This window comes from Rhinoraja longicauda, chromosome 8 (assembly GCF_053455715.1).
Source record: "Rhinoraja longicauda isolate Sanriku21f chromosome 8, sRhiLon1.1, whole genome shotgun sequence".
NCBI classification, from domain to species: Eukaryota; Metazoa; Chordata; class Chondrichthyes; order Rajiformes; family Arhynchobatidae; genus Rhinoraja; species Rhinoraja longicauda.
Genome location: NC_135960.1, coordinates 5610279 through 5626010, shown reverse-complemented (window position 1 = coordinate 5626010; position 15732 = coordinate 5610279). Strand labels below are relative to the sequence as shown.

Sequence of the window (15732 nt, the reverse complement as noted above, 5' to 3'; positions counted from 1 at the left end):
CATCCACCCGATCTATTGCTCTCATGATCTTACTGTATACACCTCTATAGGATCACCCCTCATATTCCTCTGCATGTATCGTGAAAATAACAGATGGATACAGATGGCCAGGAACGTCCTATTCCAATCTGAATGAGCTTAATGACACTGTAAAAGATGCTGCCAAATAACACCGTTGGAAGTGACTCAGTTAAAATTTCTGGGGAATGAAACGCTGAAGACATGTGTATCAAAATTCAGGAAACCACAATGACTGCGGAGGCATGTGGCGCAAAAGATTAACTGCCTTTCAATCATGTGATCCCAGCCTCAGTCACGATGGCATCCTGCTTCCTTATTAAAGTTCCCCGCAAATCTGGCTGTACTCAAGCTGGGTGTGAACTACACGCAATGGACCCATGGTGCAAGACTACATGCAGCGCCACCTGCACTAACCCACCTTTGCATGCAATGCAAGGACACCAAAAGAGTTTAAATGTCAGCGCTAGCCTTCATCCATCAGGGGCATTGAATATACGAGTCAGGAAGTCACGATGCTCTGCAAGACTTTGGTTAGGCCGCAGTTGAGAGTGTTGCGTGCAGTTCTGTTCACCCCATGAGAGGAAGCGTGTGGAGGTTTTGGAGAGGGTGCAGAAGACGTTTACCAGAGCTCTGCCTGGATTAGGAGGTACGAGCTGCAAGGAGAGGTTGGACAAACTGGAATTGCTTTCTCTAGAATGCCGGTGGTTGAGGGGATACATAAGTTCGTAAGTTCTAGGAGCAGAATATGGCCATTCGGCCCATCAAGTCTACTCCCCCGTTCAATCATGGCTGATTTATCATTCCCTCTCAACCCCATTCTCCTGCCTTCGCCCTATAACCCCTGACACCCTTATTAATCAAGAAACCTGATAGATACCGGATAGATCTCTATTAAATTTTGAGAGGTAGGTAGGGTGGGCAATCAGAACGTTTACCCAGGGTGGGAATGTCAAAGACTAGAGGGTGTAACTTTAAGGTAAGAGGGGCAAAGTTCAAAGGAGATGTACGGGACAATTATTTTTTTACACAGTTGGCGGTGGAACATGCCGCCAGGGATGACGGTGGAGGCAGATATGATAGTGGTGCTTAAGAGTCTTTTTAGATGGGCGCCTGTGCAGTGCTGTACTAAAAGTAAAGACACAGATACAAAGTGCGGGAGTAACTCATCGGGTCCGGCAATAATCCCCAGAGGAAGATGACACATGCCTGGGAAGGAACACATACTGAAGTGTCTAGTTGTGCTTGTGCCAGAAACATAAATGAGATTTTAATAAACATATATTCTACAAGAGAAAGGGAAAAATAACAAATCTTTATCGAGCACAGCCAAAGAAAGTCAGATCAGTCAAACTTTCAATGGAGAAGACGTCCGACTGGGTGTAGAAATTTAAAAATGTTTTTGCGCAGGTCTCTCGGAAGACAGGTTATTGATTGATTCCTGCAGGAATCTGTTCAGGGAGTTACAGCTTCACATACATATAGAGGAGGGAAATGACATAATGTTATTTAATTCGTAAAATGACATCGAGATCAGCGCAGATGCCAGGACTAGGATGAGAGACGATTTAGCAGCAAGATGAATGCTGTGAACTATTGGAGTTCTCTGCCGCAGAAGGATGTGAGAGCGCAGTTACATCCAAGGCTGAGATTTCGGGGATGTGAAGACAGCATTGTTGTGGTGGGAGATCAATGGGCTCAAGGCCGTGTGCACTACTTGTATTTTTAAGTGTACTTGGAAGGAACTGCAGACGCTGGTTTACACAGCAGACAAAAAATGCTGGAGTAACTCAGCGGGACTGGCAGCATCTCTGGAGAGAAGGAACGGGTGATGCTTCGGGTCGAAACCCTTCTTCAGATCCTGAAGAGTTTGAAGAAACATCACCTATTCCTCCTCTCCAGAGATGCTGCCTGTCCCGCTGAGTTACTCCAGGATTTTGTGTCTCTCTACTTGTGTTTCTGGCATTGGAACAAAAGTGGAGAGGACAGGGCGTGGTTTGCCAGGGTGACACCAGAAATATGAGGCTATCAGAAAGAAATGAACTGGCTTGTTCTCTTCAGAGAAGGATGCTGACTGATTGAATGGAGATGATTAAAACTGCACGTTGAGCTCGAGATACAGCATGGAAACAGCCCCTTCAAACCATCGAGTCCACGGTGACCATCGATCCCTGGATCACACGAGTTCTATGTCGTCCCACTTTCCCATCCCTTCCTTACACACTCGGGGCAACTTACAGAGGCCAATAAACCTGCAAACCCACAGGTCTTTGAGGAAACCGGAGCACCCGGAGGAAACTCACCTGGTCACTGGGAGAACGTGCAAACAGCAGACGCAGACAGCACGAGGTCAGGATTGAACTGGGGTCTCTGGCGCTGCAAGGCAGCAGCTTCAACCAGTTTACTTTGTGCTTAGTTGTGCCACCGTCGCAGGGCCACTGTGCTATCCTTTAGTGTAAGGAACAATTCACATCTCTGCTGTCCTTATCTCACATCTTTTTGTATTTTCACCTCTGGACTTTGTCCAACCATCTGCCTATTAAAAGAAACCCTCACCTGTATCCACCTATCACTTGCCAGGCTCTGCCTGTCATCTCCTCCTCTCTTCCAGCTGTCTACCCTTCCCCACCCCAATCAGTCTGAAGAAATGGCACCTATTCATGTTCTCCAGATGCTGCTTGACCCGCTGAGTTACGCCAGCATGCTATTTTTCTAATATATACATACAATGTACTTTTGAATTTAATTATATCATGGGAGTTCGCTTGCATATTGAGGTGTCCATAAGTCAGGAGTTCGGTAACCTGGGAATGGCCTGTAGAAAGGGTGTCAAGTCAAGTCAAGTCAATTTTATTTGTATAGCACATTTAAAAACAACCCATGTTGACCAAAGTGCTGTACATTAGTTCAGGTACTAAGAACAATCATACAGCACATACATAAACAGTTCACAGCGCCCCCTCAGGGGGCCTCAAACGCTAGGGAGTAGAAATAGGTTTTGAGCCTGAACTTAAAGGAGTCGATGGAGGGGGCAGTTCTGATGGGGAGAGGGATGCTGTTCCACAGTCTAGGAGCTGCAACCGCAAAAGCGCGGTCACCCCTGAGCTTAAGCCTAGACCGCGTACAATGGCGTGTACATGGTGCGGCACGGTGGCGCAGCGGTAGAGTTGCTGCCTTACTAGGCCGGAGACCCGGGTTCAATCCTGACTACGGGTGCTGTCTGTACGGAGTTTGCACGTTCTCCCCGTGACCTGCGTGGGTTTTCCCCGGGATCTCCATAGTTCCCTGCCACACTCCAAAGGCGTACAGGTTTGTAGGTTAATTTGGCTTGGGTAAAAATTGTGAATTGTCCCTGGTGTGTAGAATGGTGCTCGTGTACGGGGATCGCTGGTCAGGGGTGTCTCAGTGGGCCGAAGGACCTGTTTCCGTGGCGTATCTCTAAACTAAACATGAATTACAACCTTCAAATATGCGAATAAGGCTAACTAAGCACCAGTGACACCTAGAGGAAGGACAAAGAATGGAGGCAGATGCTGGAATCTTGAGCTGGTGGACAGACACAAAAAGTCTGGAATAACTCAGCGGAACAGGCAGCATCTCTGGGGAGAAGGAATGGGTGACGTTTCAGGTCGAGACCCTTATTCAGACTTGTTACGGATAAAATGTAGACGGTGATGTGGAGAAATAAAGAACAGTGAAAGAAAGATATGCAAAAAAGTAACGATGATAAAGGCAACAGGCGCCATTGCAAGCTGTTTGTAGGGTGAAATGAATCCACGCCTTCATCACCTCCCGTCTGGACTACTGCAACAACCTCCTCTATGGCTCAACCTCAAAAATCATCAGTAAACTTCAATACATTCAAAACTCCGCTGCCCGTCTACTCACCCACTCCCCGATCCGTGACCATATCACCCCCGTCCATTACAAACTCCACTGGCTCCCCATCCCCCAGAGAATCCAGTACAAAATCCTCCTCATGACCTACAAAGCCCTCCATAACCTGGCCCCATCCTACCTGCTGCCAATCTCCTGTCCCCCCCCCCATCCGGACCAAACTCAGATCCTGGGGGGACAGGGCTTTCTCCATCGCTGCTCCCACCCTATGGAACTCACTACCCCAAACCGTCAGAGACTCCTCCTCACTCACCACATTCAAAACATCACTGAAGTCTCACCTGTTCAGCACTGCCTTCGGCACGGTAGCACAGCGGTAGAGTTGCTGCTTTACAGCGAATGCAGCGCCGGAGACTCAGGTTCGATCCTGACTACGGGTGCTGCACTGTAAGGAGTTTGTACGTTCTCCCCGTGACCTGCGTGGGTTTTCTCCGAGATCTTCGGTTTCCTCCCACACTCCAAAGACGTACAGGTATGTAGGTTAATTGGCTGGGTAAATGTTAAAAATTGTCCCTAGTGGGTGTAGGATAGTGTTAATGTACGGGGATCGCTGGGCGGCACGGACTTGGTGGGCCGAAAAGGCCTGTTTCCGGCTGTATATATATGATATGATATGATATGATATGATAAGAAAGACTGGATAGACTCGGCTTGTACTCGCTGGAATTTAGAAGATTGAGGGGGGATTTTATAGAAACTTACAAAATTCTTAAGGGGTTGGACAGGCTAGATGCAGGAAGATTGTTCCTGATGTTGGGGAAGTCCAGAACAAGGGGTCACAGTTTAAGGATAAGGGGGAAGTCTTTTAGGACTGAGATGAGAAAGTTTTTTTTCACACAGAGAGTGGTGAATCTGTGCAATTCTCTGCCACAGAAGGTAGTTGAGGCCAGTTCATTGGCTATATTTAAGAGGGAGTTAGATGTGGCCCTTGTGGCTAAAGGGATCAGGGGGTATGGAGAGAAGGCAGGCACAGAATACTGAGTTGGATGATCAGCCATGATCATATTGAATGGCGGTGGCTCGATGGGCCAAATGGCCTACTCCTGCACATATTTTCTATGTTTCTATGTTTCTATAATATGGCGCGTAATGCAACTTTTCAGCAAAAAAAGAAAGATGCACGCCAAATGCGCGTACGCGTTGCGCTACATTCACGTGTGAAAAACGACTATCATTTCCAACAGTCTGTAGTTGTTGGACTACATGTACAATGTCAGGCCTATCATGAGTATATTCTGCTATTATAGAAAGGGTATTGAACATAAATACTTTTTACAACAAAGAAAAAATTGTTTTTTCTATTTTGCTTTTTCCTGACACATGCCAATTCTCTTGGTATTGAATAAAAGAACAATGGTCATAAAATGTATGACTAAGTTATGAAGAAAGAGTTTCATTTAAAAAACTGCACATACCTAATTTAATTGAAGACACACCTGCTCCAGTGGTCTTCAACAACAAATCACAACGGTCCATGTCCCCCCCACCCCTACTCCCCCCACCCCCCCTACTCCCCCCGCCTCTCCCCTCCACCCCTTTCCCCCCAAATCCACTCCCCCACTCCCCTCCCACCCCCACTCTCCCCCTCCCTTCCTCCCCCCCCGACCCCCACTCCCTCCTCCCACTCCACTGCCCCCCCAAGCGATATATGCTGATAGATGCTGTTCCTCCAACAGTGCTGGAGGAACTCAGTGGGTCAGACAGCATCTGATCCTTCTTCCCTGTGGCTATCAAGCTGTACAACCCCTCCCCCTTCTGTCATGGGGTGGACTGAGACTGAGACTGACTCACCTCCCCCCCCCCATCCTCCAAATCTTTGCACATCCCCCAATCCTTTCCACTCGTCCCTTTAATTTCATGTATCTTGTGTCGTGTGACTGTTGGCAGACCAATTTCCCTTCTGGATTAAATAAAGTTCTATCGTATCGTAAAAAAATCCCACGTTTAAAGGAAACTTCTACATCTTACCAGTTCTATCCAGGAGTTAATGCTGATGGTGACAGGATCCAGGGATTCCACATAGTGCCACCAATGTCTGGGGACAAAGAGGACCTACAAGGAGAAAGAAGAGATAACGCAAGATGAACTAAATCCACTGTGAGAAATATCTGTGCATTTTTTCCATGAGACATAGGATCAGAATTAGGCCATTCAGTTTTTTAATTACTCCACTGATTACAAACTCGTGGTATTGTTTAATAATCAATCAATATTAAGGGAGGGGGGGGGGGGAGCACGGTGGCGTAGCGGTAGAGCTGCTGCCTTAGAGTGGATCTGATCGTGACCACGGGCGCTGTCTGTACGGAGATTGTACGTTCTCCCTGTGACCGGGTGGGTTCTCCTCTGGGTGCTCCGGTTTCCTCCCACACTACCAAGACGTGTGGGTTTGTAGGTTAATTAGCTTCTGTAAATTGCCCTTAGTGCGTAGGATAGTGCTAGTGTATGAAGTAATCGCTGGTCAGTGCGGACTAGGTGGGCCGAAGAGCTCGTTGCCACACTGTACCTCTAAAGTCTAAAGTAAAGCCAAAAGACTAAAAATATATCTTACTTGAGTCCCAACAAATTGTCACCGAAAACTGGATCTCTGATATTGGCCTGGATGCTTTTGGATTGACCATCAACCTGAATTAAGTCTAACATGGAGTCTGAAGAAGGGTCTCGAACCGAAAAGTCAGTTACCCATTCCTTCTCTGCAGAGATGCTGCCTGTCCCCTGAGTTACTCCAGCTTTTTGTGTCTATCTTTGACCAATAACATGTTCTGCTATCTACTGCCCTATTGACTTTCTTTGGACCAATTCTATTTACTATCTAATTGCATTCCATTAAATAATCAAGTACTGGATTATTTAATTACATGAATAGATTAAAAAACATTTTTTTCCCCCCAATTAATGCTTGCATTTTCGGAAATCCCAGAACTCACAACGCCACACGACTACACAAGTGAGGCAAGATTTTGCTTCCAAATTTTCAGTAAAGTAAGGCAAATTATCTTGGAATCTCTATCCTTTTTAAATAGCTGCCATCTGTTATATGCTCTCACTGCCTCAGCAAAATATTCAGCCAAAAAAATAATCCATGTCACAAATGAGCAAATAGGTTGAATTTACACCAAGATACTTCACCGTACCTGGTGCCCGTCCAAAACATCTAAACTCCTAACACCCTCCAGGTACTGGTTTACACAAAGGTACTGTCATTTGGACAGGTACATTAATAGGGCATGTTTAGAGGGATATGGGCCAAACGCAGGCAGGTAGTGTAGATGGGACATGCAGGCCGGTGTGGGGAAATTGAGCCAAAGGGCCTGTTTCCATGCTGTAAGACTCCATGACTGTACTGGAGTAACTCAGCGGGTCAGACAGCATCTCTGGAGAACATGGACAGGTTCTATCCATGTTCTCCTGAGATGCTGCCTGACCTGCTGAGTTACTCCGGCACTTTGTGCCCTTCCGTGCTGTGTGACTCTTGTTATTTCAGATTCGCACCATATCTACATGGAAATGCATATGGCGCCTCAGATTAAAGTCTCACCTGCAAGGTGCCATATCCCCACTACATTACTAGGGATATGAAGAAGAGACCTTTCACCAAGAATGTGTTTATAGTCTGGAACACACTGCCTGAAGGATTACTGGATGCAGGAACTCACACAAGACTTAGGCACTAGAACTCCCAGAACCAGGGGCCACGGTTTAAGAATAAGGGGTTAGGCCATTTAGAACTGAGATGAGGAAAAACTTTTTCAGTCAGAGAGTTGTGAATCTGTGGAATTCCCTGCCTCGGAAGGCAGTGGAGGCCAATTCTCTGAATGCATTCAAGAGAGAGCTAGATAGAGCTCTTAAGGATAGCGGAGTCAGGGGGTATGGGGAGAAGGCAGGAACGGGGTACTGATTGAGAACGATCAGCCATGATCACATTGAATGGCGGTGCTGGCTCGAATGGCCGAATGGCCTCCTCCTGCACCTATTGTCTATTGATGTAAAGTATTACTCCATCCTTCTCTTTTCCATCTCCTCCCCTCTCCCATCAGGCAAGAGATACAGAAGTGTGCAAAAGCACACCTCCAGAATCACGGACAGTTTCTTCCCAGCTGTTATCAGACAACTGAATCATCCTATCACCAACTGGAGAGCAGTCCTGACCTCCCGTCTACCTCATTGTAGATCTTCAGACTATCTTTAATTGGACTTTATCTTGCATTGTACGTTATTCCCATCATCTATATCCGTACACTAAGGACGGCTCGATTGTAATCATGTATAATCTTTCTTCTGACTGGATAGCACGCAACAAAATGCTTTTCACTTGTACCTCGGTACACGTGACAATAAACTGAACTATAGCGCTGATAAATGGGATTATCATATATGCGGTCCGAAGAAGGGTGTCGAGCCGAAACGTCACCCATTCCTTCTCTCCGGACCTGCTGCCTGTATTGCTGAGTTACTCCAGCATTTTGTGTCTATCTTCGCTGGAAATTGGATCGGTACATATGGGCACGCGATGGGAGGCATGACGGGGGCCTGTTTCTGTGCTGGACAACTCTATTCTGCGGTTCCCTGGAGCGTGACTTTAATCAACAACCTTCTGACACGGAGCTGAGAGAGCAACCAGCCGACTGAACCATAGCTGGTCAGGGTGGCCAGTGAGTGACGACAACTGCAAATGAAAACTACTCAGCTGGTGTAATTTTGCTCCGCAAGACATTCCCATGGCTAAAGTGACGCTGCTTCAGTGTGATCGCTAAGACTGCAGATATTGTTTCCTGGGCACAGCTCCGAGCTTCCACACTGTAAATGAGCTGATTACTGGGTTAACAGATGTAATTACTTAGGAGCAAATGAAATATAGCTAGTGACAGCGTTGTCACAAATACTAATTACTAAGTGGCGTTGCTCTTCAAATTGTTATTTTTTCTTTCAGCCCATTTGAGCTTTCAGCTTTGACAGCTGCGATCCAGAGAGAAAAGGTGCCCGAAACACAAAAGGCACCGATCTGTGAAAGGGATATGCAGAGGTGGAGGTGGGGTTGTGGGGGGAAAGATAAGAATGCCAGTGACAGGGTAAAGACAATTTAAATGAAAAATCAAATACAAAAATGAGAATCATCGCAGCACGACAATTCCTCCAAAGATAAATGAAGTGCCTCTGAGAGATTAAAAAAAAAAAAAAAGCTGAATAATTTAACATAAAAATAGTCCATGTTTAGTTTAGTTTAGAGATACAGCGTGGAAACAGGAGCTTTGGCCCACCGAGTCCGTGCCGGCCAGCGGTCCCCGTACCCGAGCACTACCCTACACACTAGGGGCAATTTACAATTTCTACCAAAGCCAATCAACCTACAAACCTGAGGTATTAATTTCACAAAATGCTGGAGTAACTCAGCAGGTCAGGCAGCATCTCAGGAGAGAAGGAATGGACCCGAAACATCCTCCATTCCTTCTCTCCTGAGATGCAGCCTGACCTGCTGAGTTTTTGCTAAAGGGATCAGGGGGTATGGAGAGAAGGCAGGTACAGGCTACTGAGCTGGATGATCAGCCATGATCATATTGAATGGCGGTGCAGGCTCGAAGGGCAAAATGGCCTACTCCTGCACCTATTTTCTATGTTTCTATGTTTCTATTTTGTGAAATAAATACCTTCGACTTGTACCAGCATCTGCAGTTATTTTCTTACGCAACCTACAAACCTGTACATCTTTGGAGTGTGGGAGGAAACCAGAGGACTCTGATAAAACCCACGCGCTCACAGGGAGAACGTACAAATGCCGGACAGACAGCACCCGTAGTCAGGATTGAACCCGGGTCTCTGGCGCTGTGAGGCGGCATCTTTACCACTGCCACACCGTGTCGACATGTGTTGGGTATCTCCCAGGCTTCTTGGTTAGAAAGGTTTGGACTGGAAAAGGCAGGAGAAATAAGCTGAGAGGGCAAAATAGATCATCCATGATCAAATGGTGGTGCAGGGCCAAAAGGACTAATTCCGCTCCTCTGTCTTATGAACGTGAGTTTCAGCTCCACTTCAGAAACTAGGTTGACACTTAGTACAGTGTTGAGTGCGACACTCTCAGAAGTGATGCCCTTTGTTTTAAAACAATGAACAATGTCCTTTTCTCAATAAACTAAATATCATAAAACTATGGTGCAATTTTAGAAAGCAAGCTCTCTGGTTCTCAGTGTCATGACCATCAAGTGCCCCTCTGCACCGATCAGCCAAAACATTATGACCACCTGCCTAATATGCCTTTGGTCCTCCGTGTGCAGCCCCATACGCAGCAGGGTGCGATGCACTGTGTATTGTGACACATTCCTCCCGTGACCACCGTTAAAATTTTCTGTGACTTGTGCCACAGTAGACCTTCTGTCGGTTCGGACCAGACGGGATAGCCTTCGTTGCCCTCACGTATCGATGAGCCTTGGGCGCCCAACACCCTGTCTGTCGCCGGTTTGTGGTTTGTCCCTCCTCGGACCACTGTCGGGAGGTACTCATCACTGCTGACCGGGAGCACCCCACAAGCCTTGCCGTTTCAGAGATGCTCTGACCCAGTCGTCTGGCCATAACAATTTGGCCTTTGTCAAAGTCGCTCAGGCCTTTACTCCTGCCCATTTCTCCTGCATCCAACACGTCAATTTCAAGAACTGACTGTTCACTTGCTGCCTAATATATCCCACCCCTTGACAGGTGCCATTGTAACAAGAAAATCAATGTTATTCACTTCACCTGTCAGTGGTCATAATGTTTTGGCTGATCGGTGTATTTAGAACATTATACCCTGGATCTGGAGATGGTGACATTGCAAATTTACTGTGCGCAAGCTAGATCTACATTGTAAATGAGGGTCACACTTTTAAAAGTACGGAGTTAGATAGGGCACCATATAAATTCTTCAATTAACTTAGTTGCATAGAGTTGTGGACGCCGTTCAGTCCATTTTTCACTCAGAGAGTTGTGAAGCTGTGGAATTCTCTGCCTCAGAAGGCAGTGGAGGCTAATTCTCTGGATGTTTTCAAGAGAGAGTTAGATAGAGCTCTTAATGATAGCGGAGTCAGGAGATATGGGGAGAAGGCAGGAACGGGGTACTGATTGTGCATGATCAGCTACCTCCACTTCCACTGCAGCAGCCATCCACTGTGTACTACATGTGGGCGTGCCTTCCAGGCCCGGATTGGCCTCACCAGGTACTTCCGGACCCACAGTCACCAATCCTCCAACTGAAAGTGAAGTCATGGTCATCTTCGAACCCGAAGGATGAACAACAACAACATCACGGTGAATGGCGGTGCTGGCTCGAAGGGCCGAATGGTCTACTCCTGCGCCTATTGTCTATTGTCTTATCACGCAACCCGACCTCCCATCCACTGACTCCACCCACACTTCACATTGCCTCAGCAAGGCCAGCAGCATAATCAAGGACCAGTCTCACCCCGGTCACGACCTCCTCTCCCCTCTCCCATCAGGCAAGAGGTACAGAAGTTTGAAAACACATACCTCCAGATTCAGGGACAGTTTCTTGGTCACCCACATGGTTGGGATCTCTGCAACAGACTTCAGTTGCTTTATAGGTGCAAATACAAAGGTTTGAACCCTGAACACGCTGCTTTGAAAGGTGTTAATTTGGTCCAGCTGGCTTAACTGTAACCTTAGTTTAGTTTAGTTATCACCCGTACACAGGTTCGATGTTATGCCAGTTTTTTCATCCTACACACTAGGGACAATTTACAAAAGCCAATTAACCTGCAAACCTGCACGTCTTTGGAATGTGGCAGGAAATTGGAGCACGTAGAGAAAACCCATTCAGTCACGAGGAGAACGTAACAACTCCGTACAGATAGCACCTGCAGTCAGCATTGAACCTGGGTCTCTGACGCTGTAAGGCAGTGGCTCTACCGCTCGATCATTGTGCCCGCTCTTTCTAGACGTCTTTAAAAATAACATCATAAGATACGATGTGTAGGAAGGAACTTCAGGTGCTTTAAACCGAAAATCGACACAAAAAGCTGGAATAACTCAGCAGGTCAGACAGCATCTCTAGAAAAAAAAGGAATAGGCGACGTTTCAGCTCGAGACCCTTCTTCAGACTGAGAGTCAGTGGAACGAGAAAGGAGAGATATAGCTCTGCTGGCCTGCATGACTATGCACTCTACTTTGCTCTCTACATACATACACTTACATCACAAAAACTAAGGAGCTAATTGTGGACTTTAGAAGGGCTCAACATCCGAGGACGTACACGCCACTGGAGATAAATGGGATTACTGTGGATAGGGTGAGCAGCTTTAAATACCTGGGAGTCCACATCACAGAGGATCTGACATGGTCAACACACATTGCCACACTGGTGAGTAAGGCAAGGCAGTGCCTTTACCACCTCAGACAGCTGAGGAAATTCAGAGTCTCTCTGAGGCTCCTTCAGTGCTTCTACTCTGGGGCTGTAGAAAGCATCTTGTCCGGCAACATTACAGTCTGGTTTGGAAACAGCTCTGCCCAGGACAGGAAGGCTCTGCGGAGAGTAGTGCGTTCGGCTGAACGCACTATGGGAACTACACTCACCCCCCTGCAGGACCTATACATCAGGAGGTGCAGATCCAGAGCCAGCAACATTATGGGGGACCCCTACCACCCCAGCAACGGACTGTTCCAGCTGCTACGGTCAGGCAAACGCCTCCGCTGTCACGTTGTGAAAACAGAGAGGATGAGACGGAGTTTCTTCCCACAGGCCATCAGGACTGTTAAATCTCATATCACCAGGGACTAATTTACTGTATTAATTTATTTTTTTGTGTTGTGTCTTTGAAAAAAAAATCTATTCTGCTTTGTAGTTTTAGCACAATCCGCAGGCATTGCCACTTTCATTTCACTGCACATCTTGTATGTGCATTTGACAAATAAAGTAGACTTGACTTGATTAGCAAATAACGTCACTGAGTTAGATAGCAGCAACATTCCATGAAACTCACAATACACAGGATCCCCAGTTTCCAAACCCTCCACAGATGCTGCCTGACATGCTGAGTTCCTCCAGCACTTTGTGTTTTTCATTTGGATGCTGATTATGGCGTGTGAAGTCAATGGGCCTGTACTTGCTGGAGTTTGGAAGGATGAGGGGGACCTCTTTGAAACTTACCAATCGGTGACAGGCCTCGATAGAGTGAATGTGGAGAGGATGTTTCCACTAGTGAGAGTCTAGAATCAGAAACCACAGCCTCAGAATAAAAGGACGTACCTTCAGAAAGGAGATCAGGAGGAATTTCTTTAGTCAGAATGTGATGAATCTGTGGAATTCTTTGCCACAGGCAGCTGTGGAGGCCAAGTCAATAGATATTTTTATGGTGGAGATTGACAGATTCTTGATAAGTAAGGGTATTGTGGGTTAGGAGAATGGTGTTAGGAGGGAGGGAGAGATCAGCCATGGTTAAATGGTGGAGTAGACTCGATGGGCTAAATAGCCTAATTCTGCTCCTCGAATATAAACTTATCGCACTTGATGTAACACAAGCAGTATTGCAAAAGGTTCCCACGTTCAAAGGAAGCCTCTATATTTTACCAGTTCAGTCCAGGAGTTAATGCTGAGAGTGACAAATGACCAGGTTATGACTGACCTTACAAAATACAAATTCTAGGCAAATTCTCCAATAGATTTTTAAGCATTTTTCAAGCTTGTCATATTAATAATGGTAATGTAATATTTAATGGTATTCATTGATGACTGGATACGGTATAATTTCCATTAGCTTAATTAGGGATAATGTTAGGTTGATTATTCAATGAAATGAAAGAATTATAACATGGATGTGGAGATATGACAGAGGTGTCAAGTCAAGTCAAGTCAATTTTATTTGCATAGCACATTTAACCCACGTTGACCAAAGTGCTGTACATCAGTTCAGGTACTAAGAACGAACATACAATGGCACACAAACACAACAGCACATACATAAACAGTTCACAGCGCCCCCTCAGAGGGCCTCAAATGCTGGGGAGTAGAAATAGGTTTTGAGCCTGGACTTAAAGGAGTCGATGGAGGGGGCAGTTCTGATGGGGAGAGGGATGCTGTTCCACAGTCTAGGAGCTGCAACCGCAAAAGCGCGGTCACCCCTGAGCTTAAGCCTAGACCGCGGGATAGTGAGTAGCCCCAAGTCGGCCGACCTGAGGGACCTGGAGATAGAGTGGTGGGTTAGAAGATTTTTGATATAGAACTATAGAAAATGGATATCTCTGGTTTAGAGGAATCTGGGTACTTCCCATTTATATTTGGTTGTTGAGAGTAAATTTATGTTTCTCATAGAGCACAACAGTCAGTACCTGTGGACACTGATGTACTACAGGTCCACCATCGATTTTCTGGCAACTGGTGGTCCAGTACCTCCTTTAACGTGGACAAAATTTCGAGAGTGCACCTGAAACCAGCCCCCACCCCGCTGAAGTCCCCCGAAAATGTGGTGCCTAGGCGGGGAGAGGCGGCCGATCTCAACCTCAATGGCACTTCTGCGCTGATCGGCGGGTCGAATTTTCTCGCCTCTGGTCGGGGCTCCGGAACTCCGGCCTGCCCGGAACCAGCAGAACCGTTCCCTTAGCCGACTTTCGAGGCTGACTTTGCGGGCCGGTATCTCGGCCCCACTGTGGCCTAGGCAGAATGTTCCGGTACTGTTGGACTCCACTCGGAAGCCGGGACCTCGGTTGGTCCGGATAATCCGGAAAGGCTCTGGCACCAAGGATGACGGAAAATCGGTGGTGGACCTGTATTAACTTTCCGAATCAATTATCTTTCATCGGAAATGGAAAAAGTAAAGAGATTAAGTTTTAAGGTAGAGGAGGTGATGGATGGATTGGACAAGGATAGGATGGATAATGCGGCATGGTGGCGCAGCAGTAGAGTTGCTGCCTTACAGCGCCAGAGGCCCGGGTTCGATCCTGACTACGGATGCTGTCTGTATGGAGTCTGAACGTTCTCCTCATGACCTGCGTGGGTTTTCTCTGAAATCTTCGCTTTCTTCCTACACTCAAAAGACGTACAGGTTTGTAGGTTAATTGGCTTCGTATGAATATAAAATTGTTCCTAGTGTGTGTAGGATAGTCTTAATGTCTGGGGATCACTGGTCGGTGCGGACTCGATGGGCCGAAGGGCTTGTTTCCCCGCTGTAACTCTAAACTAAACTAAACGGAGATAAGTTGGGATAAGTTGTAAATAGGTTTATTTGGGTGAAGAGAGCATGAGAATCTGAACAAAGGAATATGAACACTATTAAATTAGCGCATTTAGAGAATGCAAACACAAACAGGTATGTAAACAATAGACAATAGACAATAGGTGCAGGAGTAGGCCATTGGGAACATGTTTCTTGCCTCTAATGTGTCCAACCCCTTAATAATCTTATACGTTTCGATAAGATCCCCTCTCATCCTTCTAAATTCCAGTGTATACAAGCCTAGTCGCTCCAGTCTTTCGACATATGACAGTCCCACCATTCCGGGAATTAACCTCGTAAACCCACGCTACATGCCCTCAATAGCAAGAATATCCTTCCTCAAACGTAAAAAGCTGAGTAGAATCAGGGTCATTCAACACAGAAACGGGCCTACGCCGACCAAGATGGCCCAAGTAATCTCGAGCTGTTTGACGAAGTTTGGCGCATATCCCTCTAAACCTTTCCTATCCCTGTACCTGTCCAAGTGCCTTTCAAATGTACCTGCCTCAACTGCCTCTTCTGGCAGCTCGTTCCATACATCCACCACCCTCAGAGTGAAAATGTTGCTCTGAGGTTACTTTTAAATCTTGCCCTGCTCACTAAAATACCTATTACAATGTGGCTGTAA

General features: G+C 46.5%; 1 protein-coding gene across 2 annotated transcripts in view; it reads right to left on the bottom strand.

Annotated features, from left to right (window-relative positions):
- Positions 1 to 15732, bottom strand: part of hspbap1 (hspb associated protein 1) — a 118092-nt gene that overhangs the window by 15112 nt on the left and 87248 nt on the right. For both annotated transcript variants that reach the window (XM_078404377.1, XM_078404379.1), the window contains exon 6: positions 5884 to 5967. In XM_078404377.1, the coding sequence (XP_078260503.1) occupies positions 5884 to 5967 (84 nt within the window). The remainder of the gene's footprint in view (positions 1 to 5883; positions 5968 to 15732) is intronic.